The 16,307-nt window shown below is 44.7% G+C and overlaps 1 protein-coding gene across 1 annotated transcript in view; it reads right to left on the reverse strand.

Moving 5' to 3' along the window:
* POF1B (POF1B actin binding protein) overlaps window positions 1-16,307 on the reverse strand; it is a 53,277-nt gene that overhangs the window by 23,605 nt on the left and 13,365 nt on the right. The window contains exons 2-3 of the mRNA XM_081964125.1: window positions 4,314-4,394; window positions 3,671-3,757 (exon numbers count right to left, since the gene is read on the reverse strand). Of these exons, the coding sequence (XP_081820251.1) occupies window positions 3,671-3,757; window positions 4,314-4,394 (168 nt within the window). The remainder of the gene's footprint in view (window positions 1-3,670; window positions 3,758-4,313; window positions 4,395-16,307) is intronic.

Consider the following 16,307-nt stretch of genomic DNA (forward strand, 5'->3'; position numbering starts at 1 on the left):
CTCTGACCACCCAGTGGACATCCTGGGGTTTAAATAATAATGCTCAAGTTAAAATTATGCAATCAACAATCTAGATGGTTTGAAGTCAAATTCAAATAGTGTTTTAACAAACTGCATCACTGTTTGGTTTAGTGATGCAGCAGCGCCTCAGATAGAAAGTCCCTACAGAGAGTAGTGAGGACAGCCGAGAAGATTATAAGAAGCTCAGTTCCCTTTATTCAGGACACTGCTTATAAGCGCTATGAGCTTACAGCTCAAAGCATCGTTAGAGACCCCACACACCCACTTCACGGTCTGTTTCTGTTGCTCCCCTCTGGGAGGAGGCTTCGAAGTATTTCTAGCAGGACTGCCTGATTCTGTAACAGCTTCGTTCCCCATGCCACCCGTCTGGTAAAGTCACAAGATTCGTTTTTCTCTCCATGTGCATGTATACATCTGAACTAGACTGTGTTGTTTCTCTGTGTCATATAATATACATGGGTATATACACAATTACGTATGTATGTATTTATGTTGTCATGTTTATGTAGTATAAAAATGGAGGTTGTGATCCTTTAAGAGCTGTATGCAACGAAATTTCGTTTTTAATGTATGCCAATTAGTGTACATTCAAAGTGACAATAAAGCTATTCTATTCTATTTTCCATTCTATTCTATTCTACTCTATTCTTTCATTCTAATTTCTATTCTATTCTATTCTATTCTATTCTTTCATTCTAATATCTATTCTGTTCTATTCTATTCTTTCATTCTAATATCTATTCTATTCTTTCATTCTTATTTCTATTCTATTCTATCCTATTCTATCCTTCTAATATCTATTCTATCCTATCCTATTCTTTCATTCTAACATATATTGCATTGTATTCCATTCCCCATTCCCTATTCTAGTCAACTTTTATTGTGGCCGTTAACCAGCAAAATCATCTGAAGTGTAGACCTACCTCATAATCCTCACCTTCTAAAGTTTGGCACAAGTTTCAGTAAGTGTGGCCCTCCAAATCCTTTGGAGTAGAGTTTCTCTACCTCAGTGGCTTAAAGAGGGGTGGACCTCAACTGCCAGAATTCCACAGCTGGGGAATTTGAGAGTTGAAGTCCACCGTCTTCCTGGCTGCCAAAATTGAGACAAGCCACTCTAGATAGAAGCCTTCCTCCCAGCATTCCATGCCAAGCAACTCTGACCCCAAGATAAAAGCCTGCTGGGTATAATGAAGCTGTTCTGAATTCGACTTTGACCTTATTGCTACGCTTTGTTTACACGCTTGAGCTTGTTTGCTTACTCTGGTTTGTGAGGTAACGTTGGGACACACGGCTGAATAAGGTTTCACGCTGACTGTGGCCATGCGTGAAACCAGCCAACAATGACTGATTGTGCAGTGGGTTCAATGCGTAAGATCAGTTCTGCTGATGCAGACGTAACTACAGAAAAGAAGTTTTTCATAGGGGACCTATTTCCAAACTGAACTCCGTAGTCAAATCTCTATTTGGCTTTGTTTCCAAGAATTCCGGTCCCTTCCTGGTTGTTGTTGTTTTTTAACACCTGGTTGACAAAGAGGAAGAACTTCTGCTTTACAGGTTATTGTAATACAAGCCATTGGTTTGCAAATCTATGAGGTTTGTCTTGCAAAGCAGGACAGGAGAATTAAAGAAGTCCACAAAGGGCTGTTTTATTAGGTTGTACAGTCAGAAGGGAAATCCAGATTTCTAGCACAGGGAGGCAGACTCATAGCAGATGCAGAGAACCCTAAAACCAAACCCATCTTGACCAGGATAGGTCATTGGTCACCACGATGTAAGGAAAGATGTGGAGACTCTAGAAAGAGTGCAGAGAAGAGCAACAAAGAGGATTAGGGGAGTGGAGGCTAAAACATATGAAGAACTGTTACAGGAACTGGGTATGTCTAGCTTAAGAGAAAGAAGGACTAGGGGAGACATGATAGCAGTGTTCCAATATCTCAGGGGTTGCCACAAAGAAGAGGGAGTCAAACTATTCTCCAAAGCACCTGAGGGTAGAACAAGAAGCAATGGGAGGAAATTAATCAAGGAGAGAAGCAACCTGGAACTAAGAAGAAATTTCCTGACAGTTAGAACAACCAATCAGTGATTGCCTCCAGAAGTTGTGAATGCCCCAACACTGGAAGTCTTTAAGAAGATGCTGAATAGCCATCTGTCTGAAATGGTATAGGGCAGTGATGGCGAACCTTTTTTGGCTCACGTGCCAAAACCGGGGGGAGCGCAGGGGGGTGGGGTGGGGGCGTGCCACACCCATAATGCAATGCAAGACCCCAGTGCGCATGCATGCATGACCAGCGCGCCCCCCCCCCATTTTTTGCATGCTTTTTTTCGCCCTCCCCAGGCTCCAGAGGCTTTTTAGGAGCCTGGGGGCAGTGAAAACAGCCTCCACCCACCCACCCACCCACCCACCCCACGGAGGCCATCTGGAGGCTTCAGGAGCTTCCCTGAAGCCTCCAGAGGCGGGAAAAAAGGCCCTACAGGCAAACCAGAAGTTTGGGAATTGACTTCCAGTTTGCTCGTAGTGCTGGTTTTAGTCCTCCGGAGCCTTGGGGGACCTTCAGGCGGCTTCCCTGAAGGCTCCAGAGGACGAAAAACAGCCCTACGGACAAACTGGAAGTGACGTTTCAATGCCCAACTAGGTAACAACATCAGTGCTAAAAGGGAGTGGGTGGTTTGTTCTCTGTATAGAAAGGGCAGGTATATAAACAGAGAGAAAACACCTTCTAGCACGGATGATATTACATAGTTGGGTAGTGAAATGCCTGCAGGAAAACAAGAAAACATCAAGGACCTCACAAGGATGTTTGTCTTCTAGTTTTCACACCAGCCGATGCTTTGGACTTTCCTTGTTCACTTGTCTCCCCCCCCCCCTTTCAATTCCTCAACACACAGACTGGTAAACCGGTCTTAAAACACCTCTTGGGTTCACCTGAGCCTCTAAAAAGGGAACACACCTTAGAATTTTAGTCTCCTGGAGAAAAAAGTGAAACAAGACTCCGTATTCATCTGTGTCAAAAGGGCAGGATGCCTGTTTGAATGTACAGCTTTGTTTCTAGGGCAGCAACGTCCAGCTATTTGGCTAAGTTGTTTTCATTTGCCCTGGGGATCAAATGACGGCAGGTGTTTGGGTCCAAAAGGGCAAACCTCCCTAGAGAGACGAACCCGCTAAAGGCTCAGACAATCGAAAGGCGATTCTGTCCACTTTAGCTCTGCAGTCAAATTAAAACGCTTTCCGGTTTCTCTTTAAAAGCAAAAAGAAGGGAGGGAGGGAGGGAGGGAGGGAAATAAAGAGAAGGATGGAAGGGAACAGAAAAGGAGGGAAGGAGGACGAGTGGGAGAAGGGAGGTAGGAAAAGAAAGAAAGAAAGAAAGAAAGAAAGAAAGAAAGAAAGAAAGAAAGAAAGAAAGAAAGAAAGAAAGAAAGAAAGAAATAAAGAAAGGAGGGAAGGAGGGAGGGAGGAAGAAGACAAAAGGGAGGGAGGGAGGGAGGGGGAGAGAAAGAAGGAAAAAGACAGAAGGAAAAAGACAAAAAGACAGAAAGAAGGGAGGGAGGGAGGGAGGGAGGAAGACAGAAAGAAGACAGAAGAAGGAAGGAAGGAGGGAGGGAGGGAAGGAGGGAGGGAGGGAAGGAAGGGGCGGGCAGGAGAATCTCTTACCTCATCTGGATTTAGCAGCTCGTATTTCCTTATTGTCTTTTCATAGATCACGTTATTCCCGCCTCTCAGAAGTGGAGACAATGGCTCCTGTAAGAAAGAAAGCAACTCCTTATTTACACGCACACTCTCGCAAACTGCAAAGCATCTGACTTTACAAAAATATAATTAGGGGACTGGAGGCTAAAACATATGATAAACGGTTGCAGGAATTGGGCATGGCTAGTCTAGTTCCCCTCACACATAAGTGCTAGTCCTTCCTGACTCTAGGGGGCGATGCTCATCTCCGTTTCAAAGCAGAAGAGCCAGTGCTGTCCGAAGACGTCTCCGTGGTCATGTGGCTGGCAGGACTAAACGTCAAAGACGCACAGAACGCTGTTCCCTTCCCACCAAAGATGGTTCCTATTTTTCTACTTGCATTTTTTACATGCTTTTGAACTGTTAGGTTGGCAGAAGCTGGGACATGTAACGGGAGCTCACTCCGTTATGCGGCGCTAGGGATTCAAACCGCCAAGCTGCCAACCATTCTGATCGACAAGGTCAGCGCCTTAGCCTCTGAGCCAGCGCATCCACACACACAAATACTTAAATCGACTTCCAACATCTTACACCCAATGCCATTGTAACAACAGTGCAACTTTCTTACCTTTTCAGGATTCTCCAAGATAATCCTTCGAACGTTGCCCTGGGAATAAGGAGACAGTTTCAAGGCTGGAGATGAAACTTCCTGCAAGAAAGCAAATGTGTTGTTAGCATTGTTTGTTTCACAAGGAACGTAATGCCGTCTTGTTTGATCGGAGAACAAAATAACAGACCCAAAGATTATGGAATTCTAGGAATTTACAAAGCACCTTCAGCAGAATGGTTAGCCGGACTCCTTGGCTATCTAGATATTCTTTAAAATAAATGAGCTGGAAGGGACCTTTAACAGATTAACAGAGTTGGAAGGGACATTGTAGGTCATCTACTCCAACCCCCTGTCCAAGCATGAGACTGTATGCCATTTCTGACAAATGGCAGCCCAGTCTCTTCTTGAAAGCTTCCAGTGATAAAACTCCACAACTTTCAAAGGCAACTTCTGTTCAATGGGTTGATTGTTCTCACTGTCAGAAAATCCCTCCTTATTTTCAGGTTGCATCTCTCCTTGTTCGGTTTCCATTCATTATTCCTTGTCTGGCCTTCAAGTGCCTTCAAAAACAGGCTGACCCCCCAACTCTCTGTGGCAGCCCCTCAAATATTGGAAGACTGCTATCATGTCTCCTCTGGTCCTCCTCTTCACTAGACTAGCCATGCCCAGTTCCTGCAACTGTTCATCGTATGTCTTAGCCTCCAGTTCCTTAATCATCTTGGTTGCTCTTCTCTGCACTTTTTCTAGGGTCTCAACATCTTTTTTATAGGGTGGTGACCAAAACTGGATGCAGTATTCTAGGTGTTGTCTTACTAAGGCTTTATAGAGTGGTATTAGTACCTCTCTAAGTTGAACGCCACTCCTTGTGGCAGCCTCTATCTACCCTGGTCCTTCTCTAGACTAGCCATGCCCAGTTCCGTCAACCGTTCATCGTATTGGAGGTCTATTCCTGAACTACATCTCCCAAATCCTTCTCTCGTGATCACTGATGGCAGAGGCTCTTGGGAAATTGTATTTCAGTCTTTTTAGATGGAGGTGTTCTGCCTACATTGGGCGATCCTGGACAACTAAGGAGTCAGAACACTGCTTTATTCACCCTGATGTACTGGATTCAATTCCCACGATCCTGCAAGGCTCATAACGGCTGGGGAATTATGGAAGCCGAAGTTCTACATAACTGGAGAGAATCAAGTTGCGGAATACGTAAGCAGGCAACAGGCTGCATAAGTAGTCTAACAAGTCTGGTATTGAATTGCTGGTACAGAGATTTTACCCTTTAGCAAATGAATGCGTTAAGCAGACTCTTGAAACCATTACCATATTTCCCTAGGTGTAACAATTCTTGCAGCCTTTCATGGCCTACCGAGGGAAAGCGATGAAAATCTGTTGACATAACCAGAAAATGGGAACTGCATTCCCAAAGCAAATTATAAGACTTGTTAAGGCAAAGTTGCAGATCATGTGGTATCCTTTTTTTCTCTCTTTTAGGTGGAGTTGATTTCATCACTGAAAATGTTTGGCGCTAAGCTGGCTGATTAGATTGACAGCACAACTGGACCTCATGGGATATTCTGACAAACAACAATAGTCTCAAGGCTACTGTTCTTTAGGAAGAATTAAATCACATGGGGAGTCCTTCACTGGAAACAAGTCTATTGTTAACCATCCCATGGAAAAACATATACTCTACTAATGTACTAAAGGTAAAGGTTCCCCTCACACATATGTGCTAGTCGTTCCTGACTCTAGGGAGCGGTGCTCATCTCCGTTTCAAAGCCGAAGAGCCAGCGCTGTCCGAAGACGTCTCCGTGGTCATGTGGCCAGCATGACTAAAAGCCGACGGTGCACAGAATGCTGTTACCTTTCCACCAAAGGTGGTTCCTATTTTTCTACTTGCATTTTTACATGCTAGGTTGGCAGAAGCGGGGACAAGTAACGGGAGCTCACTCCATTATGCGGCACTAGGGATTCAAACCACTGAACTGCCCACCTTTCTGATCGACAAGCTCAGAGCCTTAGCCACTGAGCCACCGCGTCCCACTAATGTACTAGACTGAGTAAAATCAGGGAACAATGATAAGTATTTGCTTGTCCCAAAGGTGCTTTCTCCAAAAGGTAACTGGATTTTCCTGGTTTTTTCCCCCCTTTGAAATGTTTCGCTTCTCATCCAAGAAACTTCTTCGGTTCAGAACTGAAGAAGCTTCTTGGATGAGCAGTGAAATGTTTTCAAAGAAACAGACCAAGAACTGAAGAACCTTCTTGGATGAGAAGCGAAACATTTTCAAAGGGAAAAAAAGCCAGGAAAGTCCAGTTGCCTTTTGGAGAAAGCACCTTTGGGACAATCATGACCTGGATGGTTGAGAATTTCCATAGACAAAAGTGTGTGCTTGTTTTGCAGAGTTGTAAAGAATACACAAATGTGAACACCTTGGAGATTATTTCTATGGATGACAAAGAATCAACTTGTTGTAGCCTGCCAGAGGCCAGAAGATGGAACTGGCAGAAGATTCGGACCGTGAGGAGGTTGGGGAGGAACCTGGGCCAGTCCTGGAGTCTGGGGAAGGCTCTGATGAAGGCTCTGTGTCAGAGGCAGAGAGGGGGCCAGAGCCGTATGCCAGTTATCAGCTGCCTTCAGAGTCTGACATCATTGAGGCAGACAAACAGCTGGAGCCTGTTCCCAGTGTGCGCATATGCAGAGTTGCCAGACGAAGGGAACAGCTAAAGAACAGGGGTCAACTTGGGAGTAAGGCCACAGGTGATGATGAATGGCCCCTCCCAGAGGTAATAAAAGAGGAGCGAAAGGGGAGTGGAGTTTGCAGGAGACAATTAGTTCGCTTAATCATGACTCTCCAAGAGTCATTGCCAAGTTTTGCAGATATCGGTCTGGCAGCTCTCCAAGCCAGATAAGGTCTGTGACTGTAAATCCTCCCTTGAAAGACTTTGCTGGATATGAATGAGCAGAATTCACAGTCAATTAATAAAAGGGGTTTTTTATCGGGACAAGGAGTTTGCTTCAGGCTCGGTCAGAACACAACTAAAAGAAACTGGCTCAATAGAAGATCAACTGTGAGGAAATGTATGTATTTAAAAGACATAAATGGCCGCCTATCTTAACCACCACAACAAAACCTATATATATATAGAACAGTAAAAACAAAAAATTATAAAACAGAAACCTTGCACCTGGGATACCCCCGGCAAGCTCCAGTTGTGATAAACTGCAGCAAGGGTTGCCTTTAATAACTCTTTGGGATAAATTGTGTCCTAAATAATGTTTCATTGTGACTATTCATTTCGCCCTTCAAAGCATTTTTTGTTAAACAAGCCGGCTGCTGTTTGATTTATTGCTTATATATTATGGGTGGGAGAAACCAGCCCTGTCTTAGGTAAAAAGGAATTCAAATGAAGTCAATGGATCCCACATATACGAATGGGATCTTATCTTTCTTTCTAAGCGAAATGCCTGGAGGAGCTTCTCATGCTCCTTGCAAAAATTAGATGAATCAGGGGGGAAAAAAACAGATATAGAATAGACACCAGAGATCTTACACTGTCAAGCTGCTGAATTGACACATAGCAATGCAGGTATCTTCCCTTTACCTCCCACGGTGTGTTCAATTGCGATAATAAAAGCTATTATTAATCTAAGTGGCGCAAAACACGAAGAGGATGCCACAGGTGACATCTGCGGAAGACAAAGTAGTTCAGACTTTCAAACTTTATAGGGGGGTACTAGTGCCACTCTACAAAGCCTTAGTAAGACCACACCTAGAGTACTGCATTCGGGTTTGGTCACCACCCTATAAAAAAGATGTTGAGACTCTAGAAAGAGTACAGAGGAGAGCAACCAGGATGATTAGGGGACTGGAGGCTAAAACATACGATGAACGGTTGCAGAAACTGGGCATGTCTAGTCTAATGAAGAGAAGGACGAGGGGAGACAGGATAGCAGTCTTCCAATATTTGAGGGGCTGCCACAGGGAGGAGGGGGTCAAGCTATTTTCCAAAGCCCCTGAAGGCCAGACAAGGAATAAATGATGGAAACTGAACAAGGAGAGATTCAATCTTGGAAATAAGGAGGAACTTTCTGACAGTAAGAACAATCAATCCATGGAACAGAAGTTGCCTTCAGAAGCTGTGGGAGCTTCATCACTGGAGGCTTTCAAGAAGAGACTGGTCTGCCATCTGTCAGAAATGGCACAGGTCTCCTGCTTGGGTGGGGGAGATGAAGTAGATGACCTAAAAGGTCCCTTCCAACTCTGTTAATCTGTAAAACTTTGCAGTCTTCACTTCAAAGGACCAGGTTTCAAATATTAGAAAAGATGCGTTTGAAGATCTGGAGAACATTGATAACATGGAACAGAGATCCTAGAGCTGGATCGAGAGTGATCCTAGACCACCTTGGACGTCTAATCCAATTCCCTGCTTAATGCAGGTGACCTTATTCCAACCAAATCAAATGGCTGACTAGTCTATTTTTTTTTGAAACCCTCTAGTGATGGAGCATCCCAACTGTGGAAGTTAAGTTGTTCCACTGATCAATTCTTCTCACTGTCAGAAAATCTTTCCGAGGTTGGCTTTCTTTTTAACAAGCTTCCACCCATTACTTTTGTATGGTATGTATGATATATTCTAGATGACACCCTATGATAAGCCACAAAAGAGTGGATGATCTAAGTCTCCGTGAATAAATCAGTTTTCTGAATTGCTTATTTAAAAGCACACTTCCCTCTGAATGGACTCTTTTAGCATGCAAATTAGGTAATTTGCTGCACTGAGATATTTTAGACTCATCAGTCACGTCAAGCATGGTTTAGGACATGGTGCTAAGCTCCACGTTTCTGGAGATCACATTGTTTACTCGTGACTTATGCAATCCATCCCAATTCCTGCCTTAGAAGTGGACAATCATGAGCTTGATTGTCCAATACTGTATTTTTTCTTTAACTAGCTGATAACCTGGCATTGCCCGGGTATTTATTTATAGGGGAGAAATGTCCGGATCAAAAATAATTTCTAATGTTGGATTTTCCCCCTTACCCGAGGGAGCCCCCTGTGGAGTACTGTGAAGCTGTTATCATGGCAACTCCACCGCGCTGTACAGTAGAATCCATTTTACGGCACAACAGGCTGTATCTTAACAGAACACACAGCCTCAGGGACGTTAGGAGTGTCTTACCCCCACAGTATTTTTCTCCAGAGAGTAAATCATCTGTGTACCAAGTTGAAATTGCTCGAGGCATTCCAGAGTTATGCTGGAACACACACACAGCCATTTATATATATATATATATATATATATATATATATATATATATATAGATAGATAGATAGATAGATAGATAGATAGATATAGATATAGATGATAGATAGATAGATAGATAGATAGATAGATAGAGATAGAGAGAGAGAGAGAGAGAGAGAGAGAGAGAGAGAGAAGATTAAAAGATGGCAGCATTTACATTTAGCAGAATACACCGGAGCTCTACACCAATTCCTCCAAATCTATCACCAAAGATAAGAATACAAACTAATGAATGAGCTGGATCAGTGAATGGACAAAATGGTTCAATGCCAATAGCCTCCCAACCCTTAAGCCGACCAAAGCCATTTTGAGGCTTCAGAGTTGCCACATTGGAGCTGAGGGATAGGGAGGGAGGAAATAGAGATAGCTGGGGTTTTGTAAGCCAAAACAAAATACTTTCTCCTGGGAACCAAGGACATTCCCACAGGTGGTTGGGGAGAGGAAGAGTAAAGTTACCAGGCAACAAGACGGTGCTTTGATTGGACCACGTGACTGGTTGTTTGGGGAAAGGGGAAAAACTTTTACTTTTAATTAGGTGAAAACCACAGGAACCTTCAGAGTCAGTGTGTTACTTGAAACCCTGACTCAGCCAGAATCCTAGTTGAGCTCAAACCTATTTGACCATTGCTTACCCCAATGCTCCCTCTAGTATCCAGCATGCAAAATTAGATATAGCAATAGCATTTAAGCTTATACACCATCCCATTTTGCAGCACTCTCTCTCTGGGCAGTTGACAATGTAAAGGCATTATTTGCATAATGTCCCCTACAATCTGGGTCCTCATTTTATCAGCCACGGAAAGATGGAAAGATGGGTCAAACCGGAGCCCGTCAGAATCAAACTCCAGACTATGGGCAGAGTTTGCCTGCAATACTGCACTTTTAACTACTGGGCCACCAGGGCTCCCAGTGGATGTAATTTAAGTTCACCAGAGTCGCATTCCATCGGAAAAGGGTTCAATTCGGCACCTGGTATGGGCAGTTCACAAACTACTGAGTCCCAAATTATCGTTGCTCTCCAAGGCACTTGTGCCATCCACCTCTTTGATGCACTTGGGCAGAAGATAACCCATTCTTCTTGGGTTACTCACCAGACGCCCATCCAGACGGTCACAACCGACAAGGTACTTCAGTTGGTTGACAGTACTGAGAAAGAAACAACGGGCTTACGTTGAAAGAAGTGAAGGCACAGAGGACTTCTGAGTACAAACATTTCCTCGTATCTGGTAGCATCACTAACTGGCTGTTTAGCCAGTAGAGCAGAGATGTACAAACTTGGCAACTTTAAGACTTGTGGACTTCAACTCCCAGAATTCTGGGAGTTGAAGTCCACAAGTCTTAAAGTTGCCAAGTTTGGACACCCCTGCAGTAGAGGGATAACACAATAATAGTTGATTTTCTAGCCCAACTCCTTGCTCTCCTTAAAAGTCTCCAGAGATGGAGCAGCCATAACTTCTGAAGGCAAGTTGTTCCCCTGATTAATTGTCCTCGCTGTCAGGAAATTCATCCTTAGTTCTAGGTTGGTTCACTCCTTGATTAGTTTCCACCCATTGCTTCTTGTCTTGCCTTCAGGTGCTTTGGAAAAAGGGCGTTGGTACTTACCTGATACGCCTCTTCTCATAGTGGGGGGAGGAGTATCCAGGATGCGTTGACCGTATCCTTCAGCTGATTGGACTAAGTCAGATAAGCTCTTGGCACACGCCCCTGCCCCACCAGGCACTGCCCAGTTATTGGCGAAGAACTCTATCTGACTCGTTATCCACTCCAGACTCGCCATCCACTCCAGACCTTATTTTGGCAAAAAAAATCACCGCTCGGGGAGCTGTCCAGCTCGCTTGCGGCTGCTTCTGTGATTTTTTTTCTTTCTTGTAAATCTTATTAACTTATTGGAGATCCAGGATGGCAAACCGTCCAGTTGAGGACTGAGTTGATAACTGGGTGTTGCTTGGTGGGCCAGGGGCGTGTCCCAAGAGCTTATCTGACTCAGTCCAATCAGCTGGAGGATAAGGTCAACCCATCCTGGATACTCCTCCCCCTTCACTATGGAGAATAGCTTGACTCCCTCTTCTTTGTGGCATCCTCTTAGATATTGAAACACAGCTATCATGTCAACCCTAGTCCTTCTTTTCATTAAACTAGAGATTAAACTAAACTTCTTTGTGGCTGCCCCTTATATATTGGAAAAGAGGGGCTGGGCAAGGAGCAAACAGGTTCAAATGTTACCAAGCTCAAAGTCTCCAGCACTCCTTGTCTTGCCTTCTGGTGCTTTGGAAAATAAGCTGACCCCTCTCTTCTTTGGAGCAGGCCCTCAAATATTGGAAGACTGGATCTCAAAGTGGGAAATACTTCTTCAGCTTTAGGACAATCCATAAATCAAGTGTGTGTGTGGGGGGGTGGGTGGGGGGAAGCGATATGTCAGTGTTTCCTACTCTGCTCTAAGCCGACTACATTTCCAACAGCCATCTTAGAATCTGGTAGCATCAGAGAAGAACGACGTTCATTTCTCTTCTCAAGGCAAATCATCTCCAGGAGATCCCTCATAAACTTGTCTAAACCACACCCTGCAGCCTCAGGGGCCTGGAACATGCACAACTCATATGCATGCGTAGTTTAAGCACAGTAAGCTAAAAAATAAATAAATGAATTGGCCTGTTCCTGGCCTACCAACTCATATTATTGCTGACAGTGAAAGAAAAGATGAAGGGAAATCAAAGGCCGGTCTTTCGAGACTTATTAAGGCTGGTTTTCCTAATCCTACAGAGAATAAGAGGCTGAAAAAAACCCCACGGGTATTATTTTTAACTAGGGTGGTGATTGGTCGATGCCAGTAAGGTGCCGTAGATTCTGCCAAATTGGCTAAGCGTTAGATCCCAGGTGGGGCAGAGATCCAGGCTTCTTTTATGGTAATTGGCACGTGTCACAACACATCAACGCAACCCGTCAAGTTAATGAAATCAGAAGCAACAACGCAGCCACAACGCTTCTAGAATGGAATTTGGCGGTCAATTTCCTCCCCCCCCCCCAAAAAAAATAGCACATGTCCTATTTTTGATGTGATTGGGAACTAATTATGGAGTAAGGAATGTAACTCACATTTCTGTTGGAAAATACAAGACTCCAATCTCACATTTTAGACCCAGAAAGGGCAAAACCACAAAATAAGTACGACCTTCGACTGCCTAGCGCCGCGTAACGGAGTGAGCTCCCGTCACTTGTCCCAGCTTCTGCCAACCTAGCAGTTCGAAAGCACGTAAAAAATGCAAGTAGAAAAATAGGGACCCCCCTTTGGTGGGAAAGTAACAGCGTTCGGTGCACCTTTGGCATTTAGTCATGTCAGCTATATGACCACGGAGACGTCTTGGGACAGTGCTGGCTCTTCGGCTTTGAAACGGAGAGATGCACCGCCCCCTAGAGTCGGGAACGACTAGCAGATATGTGCAAGGAGAACCTTTACCTACTGCCCAGTGACATGACATGAGGGCCACAAAAAAACAGCTGGCTAAGAACCATGCCAACACACATCACGTAAACATCTGTGAACTGAGGATATTCCAGTGTAAAGCCAAGTCTTTCTTGAGTAACATTTAGTTTCTGGTGACTTCATGGACATATCCATGCAGTTTCCTTGGAGATACTATGCAAGGGGCTTCTTTTGAGTGCTTTTCATTCAGACTTTCCAGGCTAGCTTTCAGTCCTAAGACTTCCTCATAGTCTTCTTTCCAAGTATTAACCAAGCTAACCGAAGCTGTAGAAATGCAATCTGGATCAGTCACCGGGACCAGAGGTTTAGTTTTCTGAGCTTTTAGACCCTCTCAGGAACTACGTTTGGTGTTGTTATATATTTTTTATGTTTTATGCTCCATTGTACGCCGCCCCGAGTCCTACTTGGAAAGGGAGCGGCTAATAAATCCAAATTTATTATTATTATTATTATAACTTAAGTGTGTGTTCCCAGAGAGAGGTTCTCTGAGGATGGGCTCTGGAAAAAGTCCAAAAGCTCAGAAGACAGATCCCAGTGTCCGACCCAGATTGGCTCCTGGAACCCTATCCTGCGACACTTACGTTCGCTTTTATTCGTGAGTTGTGAGCGCTCCATCGCTGGAGGTGTTTAAGCAGAGATTGGGCAACCATTTGTCTGAAATGGTAAAGGGTCTCCTGCTTGAGCAAGAGGTTGGACCAGAAGACCTCCAAGGCAAGAGTGAAATCCAGCAGGTTCTGGAGAACCGGTAGCGGAAATTTTGAGTAGTTCGGAGAACCTGCAAATGCCACCTCTGGCTGGCCCCGCCCTCATCTACTCTCTGCCTCCCAAGTCCCAGGTGATGGGGAGGGAATGGGGTTTTTGCAGTATCCTTTCCCTGCCACGCCCACCAAGCCACACCACGCCCACCAAGCCACATCCACAGAACCGGTAGTAAAAACATTTGAATTTCACCACTGCTCCAAGGTCCCTTCCAACCCTATTATTCTGTTAACAAAAAAAAAACAAGTTCGATCCAACTTTGTTTCCTCAACATTAGCCAAGGTCAGTTAATGCTGTCATCCATGACTGGTCTGCTATTGTCTCTTTCTAGGACAGGGGTGTCAAACTCAAAGCCCGCGGATCAGATCTGGTCCACAGGGCTGCCCTGGAAACGGTGAAGGATCAGCCCATGGTGCCTCTGCCAATGAAGACGGAGCCCGGGAGGGTCGCATGGAGGCTGTCATGGCCGAAAACAGAGCTTGAGAGCCTGTTTCTGCTGGCAGAGTGCTTGACCCATCACATGCGTCCCCAAGACAAGTGTCATCGAGCTGGCCATGCCCCCCTGCTCCCCCTATTAACAACCCTGATGCAGCCCTCAATGAAATCGAGTTTGACACCCCTGTTCTAGGAGGTTGATTCTGATGATGATTTTATTTCCTAACCCAGACTATAGTTCCAGAATCTCCAAGCACACAAGCCAAGATCAGGCCTGCAGCCGGTTCCTTTTGGGATCTTTGGCCTGCCACACTAATATTCTATTCTACTATGCTGTTCCATTAGTGGGGAATTGGGAGGGGGAATAGTAAGGAGTAGAATGTGATGTTGTCAAAATAAAATTCCTTTCTAGAAAGCCAAGGTCATCCTTTGTCTCTGCCCATGACCGGCACTGGGTGGAACTCCCAGCATGGCAATGGAAGATTGGACCATGTGATGGGCTTGTGAGTGTGGGGGCAAGATCTTGAAACTTTCAACTGGGTGGGGAAAACTGGGAAGCTTTCAGATTCGGGTTTTTCCAGATGTGCCAACATGGCTCTCTTAATAAATGGAAACTTTGAGCCATACTTTGCCTTGGACTCTGATTTAATTTTGGATGCTATTTGGAACCCTGACACAAGGTCAGTTCAGTCCTACCACCCACATATAATTCCAACTCTAGACGACCAATAATGGAGATTTTAAAGAGGCAATGCAATATAATAAACATTAGCTGAACTATTCTATTATGAGAAAGTCTGGAAAACATCTGCAAAAAATATTATCCCGTTGGGAATGAATTATTCCAATGCAGAAGCAGTTCAAAAATGCTGAGTTGAGAGATCCAACTTTATTATTATTATTTTTAAAGCTTCCTTATTATATAAAACACACCTCTATCTTTCATAGCTTTTAATAACCTTACTTTCAAATGTGGGGTTTACACTTATCACCAAGCACCGGAGTCCTGGCTGCATAGCAGCTTAAGATGTTCGAACGCCGCAACGAAAGATGTAAAATTTGGGCAAAACAAATGTAAATTTGGAATAGACTTTCCAAGCTCCCAACATTCATAAGGTGCTTCAAAATGTTTCTACTAGGTTGGACTTCCTGGAAGGTTCTGGAGAAAGGATGGACGCATCATGACTCTGCCCAACTCAAACAAAGTTCAAACTTCATAGACGACTTCTCAACTTCCCAGAAGTCTGTTTAGCAATAAAAGACACACTCCTTCCAGTCCAAACCTGACCCATGGTTATTTTTTTGGCAACAATTTAGATGCAGTTTAGCTTTGGGAATATCCTTCACCTTCTCCATTAAAAACAACTTTGGTACTCCCTGGGGGATTCCCATTGAAATATTAACCCTACCCAGCACTGCTTAGGGCTTCTGAGCCAGCCAGGTGTTCTCACCTGCTGGAGGAAGTGATATAAAAGAAAGGTGCTCCGTCTGTGGCCTTCAGCTTCACCTGCTATCTGGACTTCAGCCCCATTCAGGTCAACTCTGAGCAGGAAGTGCTCTTTTCCAATTCCACGGTAAAAATTTCTCGGTGTAAACAATCCAAAAATAGAAAAAGAGGATCAAAATATCTCATTTCGCTGTTTGTCTGAATTGCAGAAACTATTAAGCCGGGATGGCTAACCTTTTCCAGACCGAGTGCCCAAAGCACATGCGTGCACAAATGTGCATGTGCCAGAAAAACCCAAATGCAATGCGCACACGGCCCCCACGAATGTGCCCCCCTGTGCATGCACGTGCCCCCCCACAGGCGCCCCCCATTTGTGCATGCACTCCTTGCACATGCCCACCTCCCTGCATGCACGCTCAGACCTCCTGCATGTGCCCCAGCCCCCCATGCATGTGCAGCAGAAACCCGGGAGGCGCATGCGCATATGTGGCAGAGCTGAACTGGAGCGACAGCTCACGTGCCCACAGAGAGGGCACTGCGTGTCACTTGTGGCACATGTGTCATAGGTTCGCCATCACAGCTGTA

Source organism: Natrix helvetica (assembly GCF_964273705.1).
Source record: "Natrix helvetica genome assembly, chromosome: 11".
NCBI classification, from domain to species: domain Eukaryota; kingdom Metazoa; phylum Chordata; class Lepidosauria; order Squamata; family Natricidae; genus Natrix; species Natrix helvetica.